This window comes from Anopheles cruzii, chromosome 3 (genome assembly GCF_943734635.1).
Source record: "Anopheles cruzii chromosome 3, idAnoCruzAS_RS32_06, whole genome shotgun sequence".
NCBI lineage: Eukaryota > Metazoa > Arthropoda > Insecta > Diptera > Culicidae > Anopheles > Anopheles cruzii.
Window position 1 is genome coordinate 53189330 of NC_069145.1, and position 26531 is coordinate 53215860.

Consider the following 26531-nt stretch of genomic DNA (forward strand, 5'->3'; position numbering starts at 1 on the left):
AAGTGTATTAGGATCCATTCGGATTCTCAGTAACCGTGGTGTACCGTGTAGAGTGTAGCGTATTTGTTGGACACTATTATTGCCCTAATTTTAAGGCCTATTCTTGGCGGATCTGAGAGGGTTAATTTTAAAGCGGATGTAGATGAATCATTTTTCAATTTTACATTTTTTTATGTTCTGGGTTAAGTGGTTTTGTAGTCAATTCTTGTCTTTTCAGACCATGCTGTCTCATGTCCGACGATGAGGGTGACCACTGAGAGCCCCACAAATTGCACAGTTACCCTGCGTCCACACTTGCAGAAACTGGGAAAAAATGTATGTAGGCCCAGCAACTTTCACTCACTTTTGCTGGACTGCCGTGAGCTACTTTGAGTTGCCGTTGAGTTCCTCTTGCTTATCGGTTATTTGTACCGATTCGGGTTGAGAGGGCATATTTTTCAATTTGACAGTTGGTACGGGCAGCATTTTTGGCTGTCCAAAAATCTGGACAGCTTTTCGAGAGCGGATCAGATTATGACAAAGATGGCAATAGAAAGAGAAGGAAAGCATCATTTGTTATTATTTGTAAACGTAGTTTGGTGTCAACTGTTGTTTACGTTGATTGCAAGTTTGTGAATTTGAAAACATAAGTGCAAATTGTCCTCGGAAAAAGTAAGTGCGAAATGCGGAAAAAAATTTTAAGAACAATTTGGTGAACTAGAAAAAGTCGTTGTTCATGTTATCCGCATAAAAGAATGGCGAACCATAACGGAATTGTTGAGGAACCACTGCCCAGCTACAACTACCAATGGAAGCGGTGCGCCAAAAATCTGTTGCGGTCATTCGGGCGAAATTCCGGAACCCTATTCCATCGTTCAGCTGGTCGATAAAATGTAATCCGTGGTGTGAAGCCTCCGCGAAGAGCTCTCACGTCCAACAACGTCGTGATACACGCTCAGCATCCAAATACTGAGCGTATGCAACAAGCACAGACGCACCAACTAAACACATTTTTCGCGATTTAGATTTGTTTTTATTATTTTTAAAAGACATTTTATTATTCGAAGAAGCCTATTCGCTGCAAAACTACAATTGGCAAAAGAATGAAATGGTGAACTGCCAAATTAAAAACATAAACAAACGAACTGTCATTTCACTCACTGGAGCTCACAGATTTGACGTCTAGAAACTGGTAGTGTGGACGCCAGCACAGCAAAAAACTGTCCCAACTTACTGCAAGAGATTCGCTAAACACGTCACAAAAGCGATGCTTCTGATCCGTCTTAAAAGCCGCGGACATAAAGAAGTTCCGCTTACTAGGGCACCTGGAAGCCCTAGGACGGCGGCTGCAAATGACCGTTCCGTGCACGTTCCGGTCTTTGTAGCTTTAAGCCAAGAACACACACGAGAAGTGCGCTCTGCGCGAAGACACAGCGCGTTACGCTCGGTTCCTTTGCGCTGGGCGGAACTGCATCGGAACGAGGACATTATTGTCGAGTACACGATGAAAAATCCAGATGGTTTTTAGCCCCCCCCCCCCCGGTCCGGGTGGAATTCGGGTTCGGGCGCGCCGTTGCCAGCGGCAAATATGTTGTTAACGTGCACGATAATATGTGAAACGATCTGATGGTCTCAGGAAAGGTCGGCCACGGCCAGCGACGGAGCGATTTTCCGAACCAGCCACAGCCACCAGATAAAAACCAATGGCGCACGGGCGGCGGCCCACGGCCCACGGAGAGCAAAAACCAGAAGGTGAATTCTGCAAAGTTTGCGCTGCCGTAGCACAATTTCAGATGATTTTTGTCTCCTGGGCAGAATTTAAACTTTTGCTCCTGTCGCCTGTGCCTGTGTCGCCCCTCTTTCTGCGCTCTGGGGCGCGCGCGTTCGTTCGATTTCTTCCCGACGTAGGCGAAACGACGTAAAAAGAAAAGCTTACATCCCGGCCCCGACCTGTCGGTCGGTCGGTCGGTCGGTCGGACAGTGTATTCTTTCCTGGCGCAAGTATATAACAACTCCCGGGGGCGAAATACGAAATTGTGCTCTCGCAGACACTTCGTGTTCTTCGCTGGTGCCCGCCCGGAAAGGCACCGCTGCTGTGGCCGATCGTCGCGCGTGTCCGGCGCGAAGCAGTTCGAGCACGGGGATACCGGGGATTCTTAAAGTTAAAAATGATGTACTTCTTCTCGGGCAACACAATCGAGGCGCTGATTAGAATATTTTGCAATAGTTTTGCTCACGAGATTCTTTGGCCGGGCCTTCGTCCTTCCGGCGCAAATGGTCTTCGATTGTGGCAGCGGTTCAACGTAAACTTTCAACATTAATATATCGCATCACATAAAGCGCACTCCCAGTGCGCTGATTGTGCACAGAGAGATACAGCTAAGGTTTATTTTGAATTGGTTCACCCCGATTCCCATTGAGTTGAGAATTCCCGTTGAAAAGTACGTGATTTCGAAACAGAACGGAAACATTCACGAAACGAGCGTCCAACAGGCAGCGTGTAAAATGGTTAATGGAAGCGGTGGTTAATAGGAGAAAGGAGAAAGAGACGTAATCGAAACCGCAAAAAATCCTTCGGTACGCATTGTTGAGTGGGAAGAAAAATGGAAAAACAATATGCAAAAATACAATACACGTTTCAGGTACAAACACACACAAAAATCCGGTTCCTGCTGCTGGTGCAAAAAAACGTTACACTTAGTTTCTAGTTCTACTACAAAAGCACAAAATTCAAAATCCAATGGTTCACAAAATGGCTACAAAACTACATTTTGGCTCTCCCCGTGGCCGGGGCCGGGCGAGTCCGGGTGCAGCGTCCGGGTGGAAAAGAAAAAAGTCGGCCAGTCGGCTCAAAGAAGAGGTTCCAAAAGTGACTGTAGACTGAGGGCCAAAAAGGGGCGAAGATAATCCAAAAAGTCCGAAAAACAAACGCGGGTTGGGTGAAATGGATACTTTGGGGCAATGAGATACATTTGATGTACAGCGAAGATGAGATGAGCCGCGCTCCGGCAAAGTCCGGCAACAACTCAGATCGTGAAATTTTACAACACAAATTAAGAAAATGGTTTTCGAAAAGACGCTCACGACAGTGAGCCGATACGGACGCGGTACGGATGATGGTTACCATTGGCGAATGGCCGCTTGCGAAAGTGATACGCGCCCAGGACTGCCGAAATACTAGGTGTGTGAATTGAGAATCGGAATTTTAAAAAGATGGCTCTATCTGGCGATTGGGACTTCCCAGTTTTGCTGTTCATTCATCATTACCTTGTGTTGACATCAGGTAAATGATTTCACGTCGAAACAAAAATTATTTCGGTTTGCAATACATCATTGAAAGGGTCAACTTTTGTGCCTGAAAATGACGTTTTGCGGGGATTATTATTTTTCTGCTCCTCTTGAAGAAAGCTGCTTCGGAATCGCACCAAATGCTTGTCGGGATTTGTGTTTGGAAGATCGCAGTGCTTTAAGTCGTTTAAAAAACTTCAAAATGGCGATTTTGACTTAACAAAAAAAAGCGTCGAAGGACTCCAAAAAACTGATGGAAACGTTAATTCCAATCGCTACTGACAACAAATGATCAATTTGAACCATGCATTGATCGAAAACGACCAAAAAGCCGTTCCTGTTTTCTACAATGGAGGCGCCTGGTGGTCCGTGGAATCAAGCACCAGGCGCCCCAAAAAGCCAAACTGTTTGAGGATACTATCAAATCACTTGGATGGGAGTTGCTATTCCTCCCCGCGTTATTCACCAGACTTGGTTCTTTCCGAATATCATTCATTTTCATCGATGCGACACGTATTGGCTGAGCAGCCCTTCGTTTTTCTACGAGAAAGTCGAAAAGGGATGACTAATTAATTTACTTAATAAGTCGAAGTATTCTTTCGTCTGGGAATCCATGATTTAGCAGAGAGATAGGAGAAATGTATAGCTAGCGGTGGCACATACTTTGAATAAAAAAGAAAATCGCATTAAAATTTTATAAACGTTTTTTGTGTGGTAAAAAATCCCGATTCTCAATGCACACCCCTAGTAAATACGAAAAGGTTCCGCCGTTGTGCAAACGCCGTTTGAAAAGAAAGCTATATAATTTTAATGGGGAAGTTTACATCACATCACAAGTTCGTTACCCAGCCAATGAGGCACGCTATTGAAACCAAGAAATTAAAAGTGAAGCTCTAGAACTCTCGTTTCGATCACACGAACGTCCAGTTCTTCTCTAGTGGCTCCGGCGGTTTTCCATACAATCACTGCCTGCAATCACTGCATGGAACAATTAAGCCAAATACACAATCGAAAGCCAGCTGTGTGGTTGGGATACTCACACTAACCGAAGCCGGCAAACTGCTTGAACAGAGCACACTTCAATGGCATTTGAGAAAATCCGATGTTTGTGGGCAAATGCTGAGGTTTCGGATCTCTCAGATATGGGCCGACCGGGCCCGAGTAGGTTACAAAAGATCAACAACTCAACCGAGAGCCGCCTCACCGGACATTCTTTGACCAAACGCCTGGCATTTGGTGTGGCTAGCTTCCTTCGAACGCACAGAGAGAGAGAGAGAGAGCTAAATATCTGAAGATGACACTCTGGCCGAATGCTTCCTTCGGACGGCCACACTGGATTCGGTTGCGTTCATGTGGCTTATGTTTAATGAAGCAACTTCTTCGATACTGGGCCGAGGTCTGGGAGTGGAACGGAATAATCAACACTTCCGCGTCATCGGGGAGGCTGGTGTGTGGCCAACGGTATCAGGGGCTCTTCTGTGTCTTACTGTGTCTGTGTCTGGTTGTGTTAAAAGATTAAAATGACTGGAATGTGAACATTCCAAATTAAATGAAATCATACTCTCGAGGGGGGGCCCAGAGAAACGGAGTGTATTCCAAGACACCGGGACACCGAGTATCAAGCCGCCAGGAAGGAAGCGAGGTCCGTGGCAGTGCCAGTAACTGATAGTGCCACAACCGGGCCCGTAGCCGGACCGATTGTTGTTCGAGAAGTAATGTATTTCTTGCCGCACGAATGCGCACTCACTGGTTCCGGCGGAGAGACCGGGGGCGGCGGGGACAAAGACCGGGGGGACCCGACCCGATTTCCGATCGGATGGACCTCGGCATCGATGGTTTGCAAATGCAGCACCGCAGCATACCGGCAAAACAGCACGGAGGAGATGCCGTCGTGTTATTATGTCACCGCAATAAAATCGAGCCCAAGATCACGTTCCGAGGCCGGGCCGGGCCGATCCGCAATCACCGTAACCGGAACCCCCGGAAATGGGTTTCCCGGGGAATTGGTCTACGGACGGTTGGCAAATCGTTCGCCTTACGACGACCGGCCGCCGCCGGGCTTCCGGAAGAGCGCGAATCTTAGATCCTGCCCGGTCATGGTGTGCGTGCTGTGCCGTGCTCGAACATGTAAGTAATTATGTGATTTTATTATCACTTTATCACATGTGGATGCACACACAGTCACGCTAGCCGGAGCGAGAAAGGATGCGTTGCCGCGCATACTTCCCTGAATCCGCTCACGGCTCATCTAATGGCTAATGAAGCCATTTAAATGCCGTTTTTCGTGCCACGCTTCTCACAGGAATTTGCAGGCGATGGCGATGGAAAACCGATGCCTCCTGCGTGCCTCCGCTCGATGGCTGCATCTGGCGGAAAAGTTTCCTGCGCCGGGAACGCCAGTCGAGCCAGCAATCTGGAAGATCCCGGGCACACACGGGACGGTGGCAGTGGGTTGTAATTAAAAAAGCGCCCGCCGAAACTATGCTTGATTTATCGTTGCCGAGCGCTCGGGCCAATTTGCATAATCGAAATCGTTTAAATAATTGATAAATGTAGCGAATGCGACGGCATGTCCGCTCTGTTTAAAGCGATTAAACCTGCCGAGCAGCAGAGCGTGGCAAACCGGAGCGGAGGTGCATAATTGAATTGAACGATGAAACAAACAAACTGGAAGCTTGAATTCGGGGGCTCTTGCACTCCGAGGGTGATCCGCGGATGAAGATTGCTTTCGCAATCCTTTTGGCACGTCAAAGGCACGCTTTTTTGGTCGGCGGCTCATGACTTGCCCGTGGCCTTGGACAAAAATTAATTCGCATTCGAAGCGAGTCGCACGTGTCTGCGCTTATGGCGGCGCTCGTATGGCTTTTCGTTCTCTATGTACGGACGATTAACTTAATTGCGATCAGTAAGTAAAGTTAAGATTATCAAAATGGAAGTAACCGTATGAAAGTAGAATGTGTAAAATGATGGCTCTAGCCATCTAGTCAATTGGGTCTTCCTGATTATGCTTTTTTGGGCAACATTAAAACTGCTACAGAATCGCAACAAATGCTTGTCGAAGCTTGATCATGCTCATGATCATGTTTTTGGATCATGCAGTGCAGTAATCATGCTTTTGAAAGATCGCAGTGCTGTAAGCGGTTTAAAAAAATTAAATATGGCGATTTTAACTTAACAAGCAAAGAGATTTACAGGATTTATTTTGAGAATCCTAAAGAGAAAAAAATCATGGTTTCGGCAAAACCATCAACTTCGACTGCCGATCTGGTTCGATTCGGCAAAAAGACAATGCTGTGTGTCTGGTGAGACCAGAAAGGTGTGTTGTACCAAAAGCTCCTAGAACCGGATGAAACCGTTCTAGGAGCCCGCAAATTAAGTTTGTTACTGACAACAAATGATCAATTTGAACCATCTATTGATCGAAAAACTACAAGAATGGGTCAGAAGGCACATAGTAAAAATGGTTCAAGAAACAATCAAAGCACAGGGCCGGGAATTGCTTTCCGCCTCACTGTATTCACCAGAGTTGCTGCCATACGATTACGTCGAAACGATGAAGTCGAAATTGGATTGCTAACTGGTTTGCTTCAAAAGACGAAGAATTCTTTCGGCGGGGCATCCACGATTTAGCAAAGAGATAGGAGAAATGTATAGCTAGTGACGGCACATCGTACATATCACATCGTTCAAAAAGTCCCGGGACTACCATAGAGATGGCGCTAATAATGCCATTCATATACCAGTGTTCGGAAGTACCAACCTTCAGATGAGGTGTGTAAAAATTTGATGTAATTCGAAGCATAACCAAGAAAGCTATAGTGGTTAAAGTGACGCTACTTTTGCAATCCTGAAAAAATGGACCAAAGCGAGTTTCGTGTGTTGATAAAACATTGTTTTCTAATGAGGAAAAAACACTGTTGAAGCTCAGCAATGGCTTGAAAAACGTTGTCCGGACTCTACTCCGTCGAAACCAACCATTTTTCGGAGGTATGCTGACTTCTATGCGGTCGTACTGATAAAAATGATGCGGAACGTTCGGGTTGGCGAAATAAGGCAGTAACTCCCGAAAACATCAAGCAAGTATTGAAAATCGTGATGGGAGACCGCAAAATGAAAGTGCACGAGATAGATGAGATGGTGAACATATCAACTGCTAGTGCATTTACTATTTTGCACCAAAATTGGCTATGAAAAAGGTATTTTTCAAATGGGTGCAGCACTTGCGCACATTGGAACAAAAGCCACCATGGCACAATTCAATCAAAACGATGATTAACTTCAACGAATTAGGCTTTCAACTGCTTCCTCATCCGGATCTGGCCTCTAGCGACTACTGGCTCTTTACGGATCTCAAAAAAAATGCTCCAGGGGAAAAGATATGGCTCGAATGAGGAGGTGATCGTTGCTACTGAGGCTCAGTTTGAGTCAAAAGACAAATCGTTCTACAAACATTGCATTGAAAAGTTAGAGAAGCGTTGGAATGATTGTATTACACTTTAAGGAGATTATGTTGATGAATAATAAAGAATTTTGCCGATAAAATGTTGTTTTCATAGTTAGCCCCGGGAACTTTTTGAACGATGTGTTACTTTGAATAAAGTAGTGTTTTCCATTTGCATGTAATAAACATTTGAGTTCTTTGAAAAAATTCTACTTTCATAGGGTTAGACCTGATATATGGTGCAAGCCTGAAAAATTGACGTTGTCCAAAAAGAGCCTAGCCGATTCAGTGAAGGGCTGAGCTTCTCATCTGAAATCGCGCCGGAACGCAGGTGAAGATGGCCCGCACTGTCGGAGAAAATTAACGCCAAATCTACGAACTCAACTCGAAGTGAGAAAATATTCCCAGAACCGGCACCAAAGCCGGTGTACTGAGCTGTACTGCGAAACCGCGGATTCAGAAGCCAAAAAGGGATTCAGAAGCCACTCGTCGTGACGCACGTTCCGTGAGCTGGATGGTGACTGTGGGCTGTAGCTGCGAAAAACGGCACCCAATCATCCATCGACGGGCATCATGACAGGTGGCCGCTGTGGCGAAAAGGATGCCTGAGCCGGGCGACCCTTCAAAGGGCTTGATTATGCGGCGCGCCGGGACCGGGATTAAGTTTAACGCTTTCCACTGCACTGCAATCGCGCCTCATTGCGGATAATCTTTCGCGCTGTCTCCACGATCCGCCACCCCTTCCGCTTCTCTTCTCTGACTTGCAGCAATGCAAACACAGGTTTCGAGTAGCAAACGCAAACACACTCCGCCGTCCGGAGCCACGGGCACCAGGGCAGAGTGCGTGAAACACGAGGCGTTGCTCCGGTCACGGTTTTTCTGCAGCCCTCCGACGCCATTGCGACACGGCGCAGCTCTCCTTCGGGTGTATGCTTACCGGGGCCAAAACTTTGTCCATTGTGCGAGACATCGTCTACAAAATGGCGCAGGAAGATGGTTTTCGGTAAACTGCTAATGGAAAAGTGTAACGACGAGAGAACGGGCCCGTTATGCCCCTGGGAAACTATTGGCCCAAGAATGCAAGGCCGTTTGCTTGCGGAACACACGAGTGGACTGTATGTAAGGCATTGGAGGCGTTGGAAGTTCTAGAAGCTAGCCAAAAAAAATCGTTCCGTTTTTTGGTGGAAAACGGAAACATTTCCAGGTTTCAATAGCGATGACTTATCGGTTTATGCTGAACGATATGACGTGTTTTGATAAATTTTAAGGAATTTTCTTAATACAGGGTGGTCAAATAAGCGTTCTCTTTTTCATTTGGTTATAAAACAAAAACGGCTTAATATTTTTCGATTCTTGAACATTTATTTGAAAGGTTGATCATCAAATTTATGTGTGAAAAACAATTTCGCTCAAATGTCCACCTCGGCTGGCTTCGCAGTAGCCCAGTCGATCGACCCAATTTTTGGGCACTTTTTCGACTGTCTGTGGTCCAATCTCGGCAATGGCAATTTCAATTTCAGTGTTGATGTTGTCAATAGTTCCTGGTTTGTTGTCTTTCACCGATCCCCAACAGATAACAGTCCAATCGTGTAAAATCGCAACACTTTGGAGGTCAATTCACAACACCATTTGTACTGATTATTCGCTGTCCAAAGGCGCGGTGCAACCAATCGATCGTGGCTGTCGCTGTATGGCAGATAGCCCCGTTCTGTTTTAACAAAATGTCATCCAAGTTCTCAGCTTCAATTTCGCCAAAGAACCAATCAGCCAACATGGCTCTATAGCGTACGCCTTCGACGGTTACGGCGGCTCCTTCTTCATCCATTCGTTCGGCGGCCGATGATGCCGCCGGACCGAAATTCGCACCGAACAGTCACTTGTTTTGCATGCATTGGCTTCTCTTGCACGACGTGTGGGTTTTCCGAACCCCAAAACCGACAATTCTGCTTAATAACGTAGCCACCGAAGTGGAAATGAGCTTCAACGAAATGAGCTTTTCAAATATCGTACAGTTTGAGATTAGACCTACCACTTGGGAAGTAAGTTTTTAATGTTTCCCAGCTTACGTCAAGCGTTTAGCGAACCATTTCGTAAATTTTTAAGTGTTTACTAAATGTCTACTATTTCCAGAATCAAGTTTGACGTTTTAAACGTCAAATAATGGGTAGTTCAAAAAGAGAACGCTTATTTGACCACCCTGTAGAAGTGGATAAATAAATTGAAAAACAATAATTTAAAAATGGAAAAAGCCCTTTTCTGTGACCAATACGCCGAGAACCCCCGTTGGCCATTTTTGCGGTGCCCTTTTTTCTTTTCCAAGGACGCCGCCCCGAAACGGACGCACCGAAGAGAATGAGCGACAGAGAGGGGGGTGGGTGGTCAGGGAGCGAGGGAAAGCCAAAAGATTGCACATAAATTTAGGCGTCACCGGCCAGCTGGTACTCACTCTTAACGACTGTTTTTGATACGATTTGGCCCCTCCGTTCCGTGGTTCAAATTGATATCGTGATTTATGGCGTTGGCACACACACACACACACATACACCCGTAAGTAGTGCATTGTGCACCGGATTGCGTTGTCGTTGCCACCATCCGCGCGACCCAACCACCGACCGACCGGCCACCGTTTTGTTTTTTTCAATTTCGGTGCGTGTGCAGGAAATGAATTTATGCACACACACACGCATTTTGGGTTGCGGCGGCGTTGCAACCCACCACGCACGCAAGTGGAGCATAATTTTGTTTTCATTTTGGCGTCGGTGGCGTGGTTTTACATTATTTTATGCCATCGCACGGCACGGAACAGGCCGACCAAGGATTTCGAGCAGGCGGGATCGTAATTTAATCGATGACAACAACCGACCGCAGCACCGACGCATATGCGTGCGCGTGTGTGAGCGCGCAGTTCAAATGAGTTACGTGATTTTTATTTAAATTTTTCATCCAACCCATCCCCCGGTACAGTACATTGGCACCATTTTGCATAATCGATTCGATGATCGAAGTAAAAGCCGTGAATCCGGCGTCCCGGTGGCCGACAGAAAAAAAGGATGCGCGGCGAAACACAGTTCCAAGATAAACCGGACCGTGACCCAGGAAGGGGGCCCACGGATGCACCATGTTGGTGAAGAAAATGTTCAATCCAATCGCAGTTATCGCAAGAAGGTGGCCGCGGTTCGGGAGCATCCATCACATCATTCCGCCCGGGGATGGTGGCAATTTTTACGCACCGAAACGTGTGTTGGTTGTATGGAAAATGTAATTATCCGCCGTGTGTGTTTGTTTTCATAATCGGCCCGGCCCGGCGAGGTTTTGTTAGTTTTCAATCACGGACAGAGGTGGCACACAGTGTTGTGTGTTTGTCGTTAATTTGAGCGGACGGTTCCGGTTCCGGTCCGGACGGCGCCGTCGAATGAAATGGAGAAAGATGGAGAAAAGTGGGAGCGCAATGAAATCATCGGATCGGAGCAGAATCAAACCCTCCTTGGCGGAGGTTCGTCCGGTAGCGGTACCGGGTTCGTAGGTCATCGTAAAAATGTGTGCAAAGAGCAAAATGTAACAGCAAGAGCATCAAAAACGAGAGGAAAACAAAGGTTGGTGTGTTGGTGCATTTTAAAGAACGTTTTACGCAAAAGTCAAACACATGGCACGGGACGGTCCTAGGGGCGAGCGACATCGAAAAGTGCGTGAAAAATGCGTGTGTGTGTTTGTACAACTGCGCTATCGAGGCATGATAATGTTTGTTTTCGCTTTTTTCTTTTTTTGGTCCTGCAAACAACTATAATTTATGCCCGGTGCCTTTGGGGCCATCAGAGCCGCCACACCGATACCGCACCGGCAACGGTGACGTTCCGTTTTCGGTAAATTATGATAATTTGAATTATAATCTTAATCGCGTAGTTGCATCAGCTTGACTTGAACGTTTTTGAGCGTGGTGATCGGACGACCCCAACGGCATCGGGCGTTTATTCGTCTTTAACGAAAGCCGGGAAATTTCGAGGATCGGTAGGAGTGAACAAGTTGAGTGGAAGCATAAATAAATATACAATTAAAAACGCAATGCAATAGTAAATGAACAATCGTTTTTGAGGGCCGCTTTGCTCCTCTCCGTGTGGTAAGGAAGCGAAAATGCACCCAAACACAATCCAAGGTCGACCCAAAAATGGGCTGAGCGGTCCAAACAAACTGTGGCATTAAAAATGCCTCAGAGGCAAATCACTGTCAAGATAATGTGTCGGACATTGGTGTGGGTAATAGTGTGTGTGTGTGTAGAGAGTAGATGTTAGATTATGTGCATGATTAATATCGACCCGAAAGATTTAAAATGTAATGGCATAGCTGATCCCCCCATAGGAGCTTCGAAAACATTCTTTCGGGTGTCACTACAGGGTGAGCCGAAAAAACTGCAACAAAGTAAAACGTCATATTTTTTTCATTTTTGATTCAATTTTATTGAATGAAAGCAAAAAATGTCGGAAATTTCATAAAATTTTAGAACAAATTAGGTTTGTTCGAATTGGCCACCTTTGGCACGAATTATGGCCTTCAAACGGCCAATGAAACCGTTACACGCTGCCCGCAAGTGGCTCTGCGGTATTTTGTCCCATTCTCGGCGAAGCGTTTGCTTGAGGTGATCGAAAGTTTGGTATTTTTTAGTTCAAACCTTGCTTTCTAAAATACCCCAGGCACAAGAGTCCAACGGATTGGCATCCGGAGATTTTGGTACCCATTGTGCGGTGGAAATTAAGCGAGGAACCTCATTTTTTAACCATTCTTGGGTGGCGCGTGCTGAGTGCGATGGTGCTGAGTCCTGTTGGAATGTCCAAGGTCTGCGACCGAAATGTTTGCGTGTACTAGGCTCCAATACACTCTTCAGAATATTTTGCGATAATATTCGGCATTTATTTTGACGCCACGGTCGATTAACACGAGCGGAGAGCGACCATCGGCTGTTATGGAGGCCCATACCATCACCATGGCCGGCGCTTGAGTTTTGGTGGCCAACCGAAGGTGTAAATTTTCAGCTGACCTCTCTGGCAAGTAAACACGATCATTTTTTTTGTTTACAAATTGCTGGATAACGAATGGTTTCTCATCGGAGAAAACCAAATTCGCCAGTTCACCACTTGCGGCCAAGCGAAGCAAGTCGTTTGTTCTTTCGAGCCTAACCTGTTTTTTGTGCATCGGTAAGAACTTGCACTTTTTGGAATTTCAAAGGCTTTAGTCCAAGCTCATTTTGCAATATTTGCCCAATGGCATACTGCGATATGTCTGACAGCTGTCAGACGAGAGGTTTAGAAATGACAGCAGTCTGAAGTTTGTTGCAGGTTTTTACGGCTCACCCTGTAATAGCATAGCTGATCCCCCCCATAGGAGCTTCGAAAACATTCTTTCGGATGTCACTAATTAAAGTTCTTGAATGATAATCCACTTCTGACGATAGGTCTCTGCATCGTTTCGTTAAACACAAAAATCTAAGCGCTGAATTAGCCAGCCAACATTTTGTAGCTCTTTTTACTTCAACCGAGAGACCGAGTAGATTGGGCGAGGAATTTGTAATGCTTTGAAAGTTAAATTGAATAAAAATATCTAATTATCGGCCATGCGTAGCATCGCAACCACCACCCGAAGGTGAAACGACATAAAAGTTTTCGATGGACCGTGGGCATTTGAAAGTTCCTCTTCACGTTGACCGCGTGAAGAATACAAACTTACCTGTACAGATGACTGTGAAAAAGTGCCCCTAACGTTTGAACGATACTTCCCGAACTGTCTCTCTTTCGACGCTTCAGCCTCTAATTAACTCAAACAACGTGAAATTTTCTATGAGTTGTAGGTGCTTCAAAAGCTCCTCAAAACGTTACAAATTTCGCATTTCAAGAGTAGTTCAATGGTAGCCTTTGATGATACTACCGAACCGCCCATTAATATAGCCTCTGTGCCTGTGGATGGATACAGTGAAATTCAATTGGGCTAAAAGGAAACGATTTCGAGACTCTTTCTTCGTCCGACGGTTTGGTGGCCGAAACTATAAATCCGATTCCATTCGTGCGATTGAAGTTGAGTTGCTGAGGGTACGCTGGAAATGTGACACGTTTTTTTTCTTTTGGCTATGCTGCTCGATATTAAACCGGCAAAAGGATAACCGGCTCCGGGTCTGATTTGCTGGGTCGTGGTCAATAGCACTTCAAGTGCTACCAAGGTACTCACCGAGAGTTTCCCGATTTATTACCCCGCCTTATAGGGCCTACTTCCCGAGCCCCTCTCCGGTATCTCCGGTCCGGCGAGGGTCACAAACTCTCAACTTCATTAGCTAAATGGGAATGATTCCATCTTCCTTAATCCACTTAATTTATACGAGCAGCGAAACGTGTGGATCCTGGTACTCCCTGGTACAGCTTTCCGGCCACGTCCACCTGACCGGGCGCGGGCATGTGTGTGTCCGTCGAATCGTCCTCCGATATCTCAACAGCAGCACCTGCGTCTCTTCCCGTTCTCGTCTCCGTTTGGTAGATTTTGGAGGATTTTAGAATAAACGGTTACAGTCAGGTGGGCCACGACGATAAATATCGTCGGCTTTGACCTACGCACACGCAACGGCTTTCGGTGGTTCCAGTCCGGTGGCCGGAAGCAGCAATAAAGTGTGTGTGTCCGAAGCCAGAAGATGTGAGATTAGCCAAGTGGACGCCGGCCGCGCCACGTTGACCGACATACCGAGACCGAGACAATATCTTTCACCGGACGAGCTGAGCTTTGGCCGGATTGGCAGCAAAATGAACGACGTGAGTGCGTCGAGTGTGTATTAATCACTTTTGATTAATTACGTTTTATGGCTTTCGGGTGGAGAAACGTGTTTTTCGTGTCACCACCACACGCCACCGCCATGCCATGCTGCTGCGGGTTTTACGATAGTTTCGTGAACAACAGTAAAGCGACGGTACGCAGCAGCTGTGGCTCATTACGTATTGAAAGGATAATCAGATAATGTCAAGAGTCTGGAAGAGGCGGGTTTTGATTGCCGTATCTTAGTGCCGCTGCAGCGATGTTGGATTAATCTTGAAGCACGGAGCTTAAAATCGCTGCCAAATCAAAAACGACGCTCGGCGACACTTTATCCAGCTCTAGGGCTTTAACGGTCTGACGGTTTACGATCAATTTTATCGCGTTCGGTAATCTGAATGGTGATTCCTTTTTCTGTGTTTGATTCCGTTTTGCGTAATGTATTCGCTTCAGATAATCGTCACAACATAACCGTAACGGATGAGTTTACCCTGAGGTGAGCTTTTCTTGTATAACACGGTATTGTAAACATACGGTTAACGTTTGTTTTAATGTAACACTTGTGTATCAGTGATCATAGTCATTTCGAACATCACAACATGTTTCGTGTTTCGCTCGCTTACTTTAACCGCTTCGATCTGAAAAGTTCCCATGAAAAATAGCTCAATCATATCGCAAAAACCAAAACGATCGGAACGCGCTTTTACTGAAAAATATCAACATCGAAACAAGGGGTTTAATTAGCGTGGAAAGTACAAACAGAAGAGCAAAATGAAATGAACCATAAATTAGGCCGTGCGCGATGTGTGCCGTCAAAAATGTAAATGCACAGTAAAATGTTGACACAGCTAGGACAGACACGACTTTACGACTGCAATCAAACTGGCTTATGGCGGAGGCAACGGAGAGCGAGAGAGGTAGAGAGAGAAACTAGTACGAAAGCAATCAAGTGCACATTCATCTCCATAGCACGTGATCATCGTAATAATGACACTTCTACAGATTAAAATAATAACATATTGCAGACGGATGTAAGGAACGAAAAAAATATCAAACTGGCCACTATGATACAAAAACTCGCTAAAAGTTGCTAAACCCATCCCGAGTTCCCGCATCGTCCCCTTTTTCGGCGCGTATCATCGAGCTGGATCGATTGCCAATTTAATTACCCCCTTTTCGAAAGGATGTTATTTCGGCCATTTGTTCGGCATTTTTAAACACTGTCGAGCGGTCGATTTGCTCGTCCGAATAATGCGATTAGATTCGTTTACAATCCTTGAAATATGTGATAGCCCTCAGCGGGTAGCCCGCCCCCCGATTCCGATTACGCCCATCTAAAGCTGTTGATTACCTTAGATTATAATATACGATACGAATTATAAGCTACCCCCCTAAACTTGATACACAATTTATCTGGAAGGTGCTTGAGAAAAAATTTAGAAAACCTAAAACATATGTTCACTTGGTAAGTTGATATTGGAAACAAAACATGAACAGGTCGATCAGGTGTACATATACGTAATATAGAAAAAAAAACCATTGGACAAAAACTGAGTGAGTGTGTGCATGTATGGGGTTTTTGTGAGGGTCTGTGCAATGGTGTTTGCGATACTTGATTTGCGTGACAAAAAACAGTAGTATGCAGTACGGTGCAGAAAAACACAACGACAAAAATTGGTGCATTCTGACAAAAATCGGTGCGCTTTCACAGGTGCAGAACGGACACACGGAACACGGTTCGGTAGTGCTTGTGTAGCTGGTAGTGCGGTGCAATTAGCAATCGTAATAAATACAGAGGCGCGGCATATACGAATATGTACTGTGTTAAACGCTGCACATTAAACAAAATTCAAAACGGTACGAATACATATTCATATTGCAGTTCCTTTCTTTTTTGTTCGTTTCATATTTGTTTGGTGCAGATCGACAAAAAAAAAACAAAAAACCATACTTGAACAGACGGAAAAACAAAAACCAGGAAAAAGTACAACAAAGAAAAAACTTGCTGCTCCACGAGTTGCACGAGAAAAATCAATCCGTTCATCGGGCAATCGGGTAATACAAAAAACTTGGTGCGTGAAAAATGGTGCCAAACGCAACCGACAAAAACAAAACAAATCCGTCAAAAAATTGGCATGCATTTAAGGCTCGGTGGGCTGGGTTACGCGGGGAAGGAAATGGCCGGGTGCGGGGAAGCGGGGACAAGACATTCTGGTTGTTTGCATTGTTTTTTTTTCTAAATCCATTTCCGATTTTGCTGGCGGCCACGGATCACGGTTTTGGGGGTTTGGGTGGCGCATTTGGTCAGCACAAGGTCCGGTCCGGTCCTGCTAAAATATGATCGCTCATTTGACGATGAATACATGAGTGCCGGTGGCAAAAACAAAACAGATAGTGCTCTTGAAAATGGTGCTTATGGGGTGCGAACATCTGCGCGACATACTGCCGAAGTCTGCTTACGCGGCTTTAGCTAACCGGATTCACATGGCTCACGGATGAAAAACAACAAACAAAATACGGCGAGAACAAGAGTGCTTAGCCATGGGAAACAAATAGAGATAATTATTATGCTATTACTGGTGCAAGTAAGTAGAGAGGAAGACTGTGTGTAGCAGCAAACGGCACAAGACAAGAGCCACGAAGTGCACACGAAGTGAGTAACAGACACACGAGAACATGATCAAAACCAAACGAGGTGCTTTCGAAACAACTGTGCGCTAACAACTGTGAGTCTGGACAACGAGAATCGATTAACAAAGTATTGGATGTAAAAATTTACCATGTCTAGGTCAAGGCAAAGGCAAAACAGAACGTGTGCTGTGTTTTGGATATTGAAAGAAGTGAAAATTTTTAGATAATCTAATTTGCGAAGGAAAAAATTGTTGGCACATTGTTGGCACGCGTTCGGTTCGCTGAAACAAATAGGGTAATGGTGGAACGGCGGTTAGTAGTCGTTCTCCGTGTTCTTCTCGCATGGCGCTACATAAGATTTATGTGACAATTAGTGAAGTGTAGAACAAAACACTACGTAGCTACTTCGCGGTGTACCGGGGTTGGTCGAAGGCATGAATAGCTTTTGCAATCGGGTCAGCATCGGGTTTTTCTAATTTCATCCAACAGTGTAAACATACTCAACGGGCCGAGTTTTAAGCAATACGGCAATGAGGACGATATTGATCGAATTGCACCAAACCGGCCGTCAACAATATAAACTAGGAAAGTTATCGTGTCTCACAAGGACCCTGGCTCAAACTTGCGTACCGCGAAGTCGAACGCACGGCTTCGGCTTCGGAAGGTGAATGTTTATTAATGTGATTAATTTTTATTAATTTCACAGTTTGAACTTTCGCGCCCGTCACCGCCGGAGCCGGAAACGGCGTGTTTTGGTCGCTCTTTTTCTATTCCGGGAGCACCTTCTGCAAAAGTCCCGTGAAAATTCCGCTTAAGGCGCCGTGGACCGCTGGGCTCGGGTGGTCTATCTGGCGTGCTATCGCGCAGAAGAAGTAAAAGCAACCAAAAAAACCGGTTCCCACACCGGCCCCGGGAACGGTTGAACGGAGACGGGTTTTTAATGTATTCATTGAAACGGTTACGGCACAAATTAATTTTCTCGCCAGGGACCAATTTGGCGCGCGCGCGGAACAGAGCCGCGGGGAAAAGATTGTGCGTATGGCGGCCGTGAAACGCTCGATTCGGTCCGGGTCCGGGTCCGGGTCCGGGGGCCGGGAATGCGTTGAGTGCGTAACATTCGCGCCGTGACGACGGAACGAGCTGCTGAAGAAGACAGATATTGACTTTATGCTACGTTTATTTGTACATTATTATTTTTCGTCCTCTCTCTCTCTCGCTATCGGACCGGGTCTGGTTGCTGTTAAATTGTGCCACTTCTTTTCCACGCGGCTTCCGGTATCCCGGGGACCGTGCGCCATGCTCAAGATGGATGGCAGCTCGCGCGGAACGTTTCTTCCGAGCAGCAGCAACGGCAACAAAAAAGGTAGCGAAAAGAAGCACGGGCGTGACTTTGCCGTGAATCAAAAAGTCACCCACCGTCAAACGAGCCGTGCAGGTAACAGTGTCACGGAATTACACTCCAGCAGCGCGGCACCGGCCCCGGCCCGCTCCCTCCCCGGGCCGCACTTTTTAACGGCACCCGCAGGAGTCATTAAACTTTAAAACAAATTTCGAACCGAAAGCAAACTCTCGCTCGCTGGTGAATTAAACACCCCGGATTCCGGTTCCACCCCGGATGATGGCCGCGTGCGCGCGGGCGGACGGGAAAGGGGAAATTGAAAAGTTAAGCCATACGAAAATTAGGTTCTTCAAATTAACCAACAGCGCGCGCGCTCCGTCGAAGGACGACGGATAACCTTTTTCGGGTGGGGCGATTAAAAAAGGATTTCCACGGGGCCGCCACTTTCCATTGTAAGGTGGGAGGGAGGGGGTGGGGCACCGGAAGGGGTGGCCACCAAATCGCACCGAACGGGCCCCCCCCGCTAACGGAAAGGATTCCGTGTCCTCTTCATTAACTAACAAACTTCCGCAGCAAGTCACTCCAGTCCAGGGCTGTGATGAAAGAAAACTTAGCGTAACGTTTCGTTCGGTGGGGTTCAAAATTGAAGTTTGCCTTGTTTCGTGCTGCGCTATTCAAGTACTAGCAAATGGCTGACTGGGCGGGCTTGTTACGTTCGATCATTCGACACCCGACGCGCGGAATATGGTTCGTATCAGCGCCGTGTTCGTCAGTTGGTCGCCCATCTCGGCGCCGGTTGAGTATGTTTACTGACACAAATTTACTGATGTTGAATTAAACGTGTATCCTTTTGCAAAAGTTATATTGGGCCCAAAAGAAGGAGTTTGGTTCGCGGCTGACATTCGCTATTTGATGGACGCATTCGGTAAAATATTCGAATTTCAATCTAACGAGTCCGAGTATACGGTCCGAGTGTTCCAAGGTACGCGACGATCTGCTCGTACATTCGTTCGTTTGCTATACGAAAGCATGCACCGTACTGTCCGCTTGATGTTGCCCGAGAAATTTGGCTGGATCGAATAGAGTATGGCTAAAAAATTGACTAAACTACTTCTTAGGATTTGGTACATTTATGAAAAAACAAAAACATTGTGGCTTCAGCTGCTTGCAGAGGGGTTATACACCAATACAAAAAAAATCGTTAGCGAATTCGCAAATGAGTAATGGTTTTGTACAAAATGCAAAAGAGTTTAAAACAGATCCTCGCTGCCGGAAAAAGAGATACACATAGGATGATGTCATCCGTTTAATTGCGTTGCAAAATGTAACTTTACGTTAGGAACAACCTTCAAAATACAAAAATTGGTTAGTTTTCAGTGTTACTATTTTTGGTGTTATCGGTTATCGTAGCTAGTATTCGTGTTTCCCTGTGAACCAGGGTACTGGTGGTGGTGTTGGCTGGTGTTGGTAGTGACAAGCTGTGTCGATGCTGGGTGTATGTAGTAGTGGATTGATTGTGGTCGTTTTTGGCGTTGTGAACGTGAACCGGGCGGGGGGTCGTGTGGGTTGAACGGAAGAGAGACAATAAAACTAGCATATGGTGCAATACATACCGTCTTCGTGAGTGCGAACCGTGTACGGGTACGATCGAGGTCCGTCACCGACGGAGGTCCCAGCGAGGACCCAAATCTTGTACTCCGTCCAACGCTTCAGCTCGTCCAGGACGATGCTAGTCGAGTTGAGGGTCGTTACCGTGGCGTCGCTATCCGATCGCCCCACCTCGACGAAGAACACTTTATAATAAACTATGGCTCCGTTCGATCGTTCGACCGGTGGTGGCAGCCAGGACACGTTGATAGTGGTGGGACTTGTGGCTTCGACAGTTACATTACGAGGCGGTGCGCCGGGTACTACGAGTTGTTCAATGGTCAGGAATTATTGTTCGTGCGGTACAACGGACAAATCATAGCGATAATGGGGAACCGAACGCATAAAATAAGAGAAAAGAAACAAGAAATGAAAAAATGAAATCAAATATACTGTAAACAACTTAAGCTTATCATAAACTAAACATAAAAGCACATCACAACCAAAAACGCTTAGCCTAAGAATCAATCCAATAAAACAAAGGATTATGAACGTTCCAGTTTTACCAAAGTTTTCCAGGAAACGTTTCATATAACCTTTGAATAAATGTGTTAAATTTTTCGTTTGAAACAAAAGTATTCGAAGCACCAGTATGCATCGAGTAAAAATAAAACATAAAATTAGCATACAAATGAAAGTAAAAACAAAACAGTGCATCGTTTGCTGGTTTTCAGGGGTCTTTAACGGTTCCCGTGTTCGTTCGTTGACGTTGGCGGTCCTTTCTGTTCAAGAGTGGTGGTGGTGGTGGTGGTGGTGGCGGTGTGTGCTCTAAACCACGGAAGCACTACTTTTCAAACCTTTCGAAATTTTTGTATTGTTATGTAAATAGTAGATGTGCAGTGAAAAGAATTCATACGGAATCACTTGTATCATACACATTAAATGGTGCGTTTGGTACAGAAAGAATCAAAACAGAGGTGCTCGTTTGGTGCAGAACAGTTAGTTAGAGTTATAAACGAACGACAAGTAAGATTGGAACGAAACAGTAATGCAGAAGAGAAAAACCAATCGATGAAACATTCAATGCGAGAACTAAAACAACGTGAAACTTGTGTCGGGTGATTGGGGATCATTGGGGTCGCGTAATCATGTGAGCTGTTTCTCTTCGCGAAATACTTGTGCAAATAGTCAGCAGATCAGTAAGCACTCTAGTTATACCCCCGCGGGTTTGGCAATACTTGGCTGCAGAAAGCAAGCGATAATGTTGAACAATTTCACTAGATAGACGAGGGTGGTTGTCGTGAAAGTGGAATAAGCGGGACGTTTCGAAGAGGAGAAAATGTGCTACGCAAAAAACACAGTTTACATCATGCAACATAATTGGTCAACGAATAATGTACAGCGAAACAGGTACAAACAAACCGGTGCTCAGTACAAACATTAGGCAGGAAAACGCTCGTTTGGTGTAATTAAATTAGCAAGTGCATTGGATCGAAAAGAAAGCGTACGGAATTGCAAATTGTTGTTGAAATCTTTTGAAGATGAAAACGAATAAACCGAAAAGTGGTAAACAATAAATGAACGAGGTGAACGAACGAGAGAAAGGCACACAACAAAGTTACCGAGAGAGAGACTCCAATTAAAGTAATAGGGTTGAAAAATTAAACATTACCAAAAGCGCCCAAATGCTGAATGCAACGGAAACGAAACGATAGAGCGAACCGATGAAAGATGAATATTCAAAACATTGGTAGGCAATAAATAACGATGCAAATGTTTGCAGCACGTTCTTAATCGACATGCATGAAAGCGTAATCGTTTCGGCATACGCAACAGCACTTCGGTGGTGCACGGGAATTGATGGGATAGAATCGTCCTTTTTTTGATAGAGCACAGACTTCTTTTTGCCTTATGGAGGCCATCTCTAGCAACTGCGCATATGTTCGGGGACTATTTGCGCTTCACATCACCAGGTACGTAACACACGCGTACATTACATCGAAATTGTACCATTATTGCACAATAGAATTGCAAGAAACATAAAATGATTCTTCTAATATGGTTTTCATGTTTAAGGCAGGTCCTGCTTTAGGTTTTAGATATACACAGCTGGTCAATGAAATAGGTAATTGTGTAAAGCTGGTACAATTTGAACTGTACTCAAGCCATTACTAAACCAATGATCACCAAACTGCTACTGTACTTAGATATACTAGTTTATGTCATTTTTTTGCTATGTTGGTGATACTTATGTCAAAAGTGACAGGTGCGTTACAACTTATTTTGACAGCGGTCTGATTTGGCCTGGTCAATAAAATAGGTAATTCTGCGTATAGGGCAAACTTTAATGAATTTACACGGTTTACTCTTTTTTTTATTATCAAAAGTCAATATTTTATTTCAAAATTAGTCAGTACCGCGTATATCCACCATTGTTTTGGAGCACTTCATGCATTCTTCTTGGCAGTGAATCTACCAAACCCTGACAAGTTTTTACTGGAATGGAATATTATTCCTGCCGCAATTTTTGCCTCAATTCATCTTTGTTTGAAAACTATTGTCCAACTAACTTTTGCTTCAAGGTATTCCACAAGTTTTCAAAATGGTTTAAGTCAGGAGACTGACTTGGCCAAGGCGAAACTGACACATTATTGCCATCAAACCACGATTTCATAAGCTATGGCGTATGCTTGCGATCGTTTTCTGGTTGAAATATCCATCTCAGTGGCATGATTTCTTCTACGTAAGGCAGCATAAACGTCTTCCATAATTGTTTTATACTCGAGAGCATTCATGGTGCTCTTTACTCTAAAATAGGGACCTACACCAGATCATGAAAAACATCCTCAAATCATGATACTTCCACCTACATGTTTAAAACATTTTTTTGTAAACCTGGGATGGAATTATTTGCTAGCAGGTCGTCAATTATTACACTGAGAGTCCGAACGAAACAAATTTATTTTGGTTTCGTCGTTCCATAAAATATTATGCCAATTTTTCGTAACCCTCGGTACCTTGCCATGAACGATATTGAGCAGCAAACTGTTACCTCATCTGTAATTTTTTTTTAATCAATAGTGGCACTTTTCTTGCAATTAGCCCTGGTAGATTAGCCTCTTGCAATCGCATATGGAAAGGTTTTAGGCTAATAATGTTATTTATTATTGAGCAAATCGCTCTGGATGCATCAAACGGATCCGCTTTGGCCAAAAATGATATGCGATGATGTCTCGTTGGCTTGATTTTTCTTGCTCTATCTCGCGTTTCTTTTGTTTTTATCCACAACAAAGCATTTCTCACAAAATTTAGTGATTTTCCTAGTACTTTGGCGATGCTTTCGTATGTTGCGCCTTCCTTACGCATATTTTTCACAATCTTTCTTTGCCCAGGGTTGCAATGAGTGCATCTGCCCATTCTGGATGTTCTACCTGCAAAAAACGATGTTTTGTAGATTCACAATTGAACATTGATTGCAGCAAAATCAAATAAACCAATTCCTTTCAAGAAGTCTGGTGAAATCGCAGCGTATACAACGAATTACCTATTTTATTGACCAGGCCAAATCAGACCGCTGTCAAAATAAGTTGTAACACACCTGTCACTTTTGACATAAGTATCACCAACATAGCAAAAAATGACATAAACTAGTATATCTAAATACAGTAGCAGTTTGGTGATCATTGGTTTAGTAATGGCTTCAGTACAGTTCAAATTGTACCAGCTTTACACAATTACCTATTTCATTGACCAGCTGTGTAGCTTAACATAGGAATGCTTGTACTCGAATGTAGTGGAAGAAACTTAAAAAAAATGGGCAAACAATTGAAATAGGCAATAAAATAAATAAATGACGGCTCGCAGCAGCAAAATAATGCATATTTAAAAAAATTGAAACTTGAATAAAAACCGTAATGCATTGCCATTGCCGAAGACTACGAGAAGAAAGAAAAGTAACGGCGGGGATGTTAATTAAAAACTTAATTTAATGTGGCACAGTGTGATAAAAATGCAACACGCGGCTACCGAAATTGCATTAAATAAAACATGAACCAGAACGCAAAACGGGGCGAAGAAGATACAAAAAACAAAAAATTAAAACAATATTCACGCACGGTTGCATGCGAAGAAACGCAAATGATTCATAAAATTTGATTGCCTGTATTTAATGAAAGCTATAGCCCGGCTGCTAGAAGGATGCAAGAGTCGTACGGTCGTGGGTCAGATTAAACAAACGGTGCCCGGGCCGGGCGAGGGAGAGAGGGTTTCCGTTTTTTTTCTCTACGTTACTTTCCATTTCCCTCACAGTGTGAGTGTGATCAGCAAAGGAGTTGGAAGGTGGATGGATGGATGGGTGCGAATAAACCAGCTCTTTACTACCGGGAAGCGGGGCGTGGAGCCAGTCTAGGATATGGCCACGGCCATTGAAAATGCAAAATAATAATAACGAGAACTCGCTCGCGATCGTAGCGAAGCATAAGGCACGAACGAACTATCGACACACTGGCACAGCAAGAGGCAAGCTAACGAAGAGTTATTGTGTTGGTTGGAGAGTGTTGGAAATGTGATAATGGGAACTCGAAACGAAGAAGATGTGATGAAGACGATGAACGAAATGAAACATCAAGATGTGAGCGATGGAAACGTAAGAGAACGCAACGTTCGGAAGCGGAAGTACGCTGCCCAGGCGGCCGCGTGCGCAACTATGCGCGAGAACGGGCGGAAACAGGAGCGAGCATTCCGAGTGGGATGAACCGAATGGGATGAACCGAAAGCGAACAAAACACAAGAGCAAAAAAAAAAAAAACGGAAAAAATTAAACACGAGAATTGTTAAACCATTCTTTTTTGCACAGCGCGGTTAATTAACGATTGCCTTTCTCGAGGCCCTTTCTGCTTCCGGTGGACCTTCGATTCTTTACCTTCTCACCAAGGAACCGACGGATTACGATGCTTAGTGCGGGGTGCTTAATGCCCCCCAAACGACCCCGACCTGTTATGCCCACCCAACCGGCTTCTGGCGACCATTATCGGGAATGATCTCCGTTTCCTGCGCGGGTCCCGATTCGGAAAAACGGATGCTTTTCACTCGCCGCGACCTCCGCACAATCGAAGGGCGCGTGAGCACGATACCCGGGCGCCGCGTTTTTCCGCCCCAGAACCAAACCACGCCACGCCGAAACTCTAAACCGGGACGTTGTTAACGTTTTCAGGCTTTGGTAACAAAAAAAATGATTGAGCTTTTTTATGCGGGCGGGGGGGCGTACGAAAAGAAAACCCAACACCGCTCCGTCACCCTCACCCGCAAAAATCATGAACTCGAACTTTTCGGCAAACGGCACTTGTCGGCACACCAGACGGAGAAAAGTGAACCGAAACTGTGTGCCGGCGGCCGGCCAAAGGACGGGAAGCGCCGACACACACCCGCGAGAAGAAGGAATCCACCTCCGGGCGGTGAGGAGAATTAAAATAAAATCAAATTAAACACACACACACCGAAAGAGAGGAAGCTGGCCGGCCGGCCGCAAGAATCATCGACCTCGTCGCGATGCTTCCCGAGAGTTCGACCCCCTTTTTTTTTTTTTTGCGGGACGATTTATGCTCGTCGGGCGGGTGACGGAGCGTGGGGTGTACCCGCGGGGTCGCCCGGCAAGATCATTGTTCGATTGGTGCCGGAGGTGCAACCCGATTATCCCCGTAGTAGGACTGTGTAGGAACGAACGAGGAAGATATAACGGACCACCAATCCTCCTTCGCGCCACCAGATCTTCCTTCCGTATGACGGTTAGCTACATTTTACACCGAGTGTCCGAGCCTCACCACAACCGATCGCATTCTGCACACCCCCGTGTGCGCGGAAACACTTCGATCACCGTTCGATTGACGTAGGACATTCCGGGAAACACACGAAAAAAACTAATGGACCAAAAAGGTGGGCGCTACATCGCGGGCACTTACCGTACTGCTTGGTGCGCACCGGGATCGGTGGCGTGGTGGCCCCCTCGCCTCGCTGCGATCTCGCCGACAGCCAGAAGTAGTAGAGCGTGTCCGGGTAGAGGCTGCTCAGGGTGTAGGTCTCGGTGTTCGGTATGCGTCTGTGCGGCGGCGGCGGAAAGGAAGAATTTTAATTTGTGATTAATATTAATACCCTGGGCCGGGTTGTTCCACCTGCCCAGCCCGGTCGGTCGGTCGGTCGCAGGATATTATTTCGTTCGCACCGCTAGAGGGCACCGGGTAGTGGTGGGTTGGGATGGGTGGCGGCCGAGGAACATCATTTTCATAAAACACTGCCCGCTTCTGATTCCGAGGCGAAGGTTTCGCGAGAATCACTCGATCCGGGGGGAGAGTAATGCGAAACGGGCCGAAATGCCCGTAACCGTGCCCATACCTCGAGGCCGTTTCGGACCGTCATTTATTCGCAGAACGGTGGCCCACTAATGGTGGGTGCGCGGCGAATGGACATCCTTGACGGCCGCCCACCGGGCCG

The 26531-nt window shown here is 45.6% G+C and overlaps 1 protein-coding gene across 1 annotated transcript in view; it reads right to left on the bottom strand.

Annotated features, from left to right (window-relative positions):
- LOC128275674 (tyrosine-protein phosphatase Lar) overlaps nt 1-26531 on the bottom strand; it is a 95186-nt gene that overhangs the window by 12643 nt on the left and 56012 nt on the right. Inside the window, exons 10-11 of the mRNA XM_053014256.1 lie at nt 26003-26139; nt 20072-20368 (exon numbers count right to left, since the gene is read on the bottom strand). Coding sequence (XP_052870216.1) covers nt 20072-20368; nt 26003-26139 — 434 coding nt within the window. The remainder of the gene's footprint in view (nt 1-20071; nt 20369-26002; nt 26140-26531) is intronic.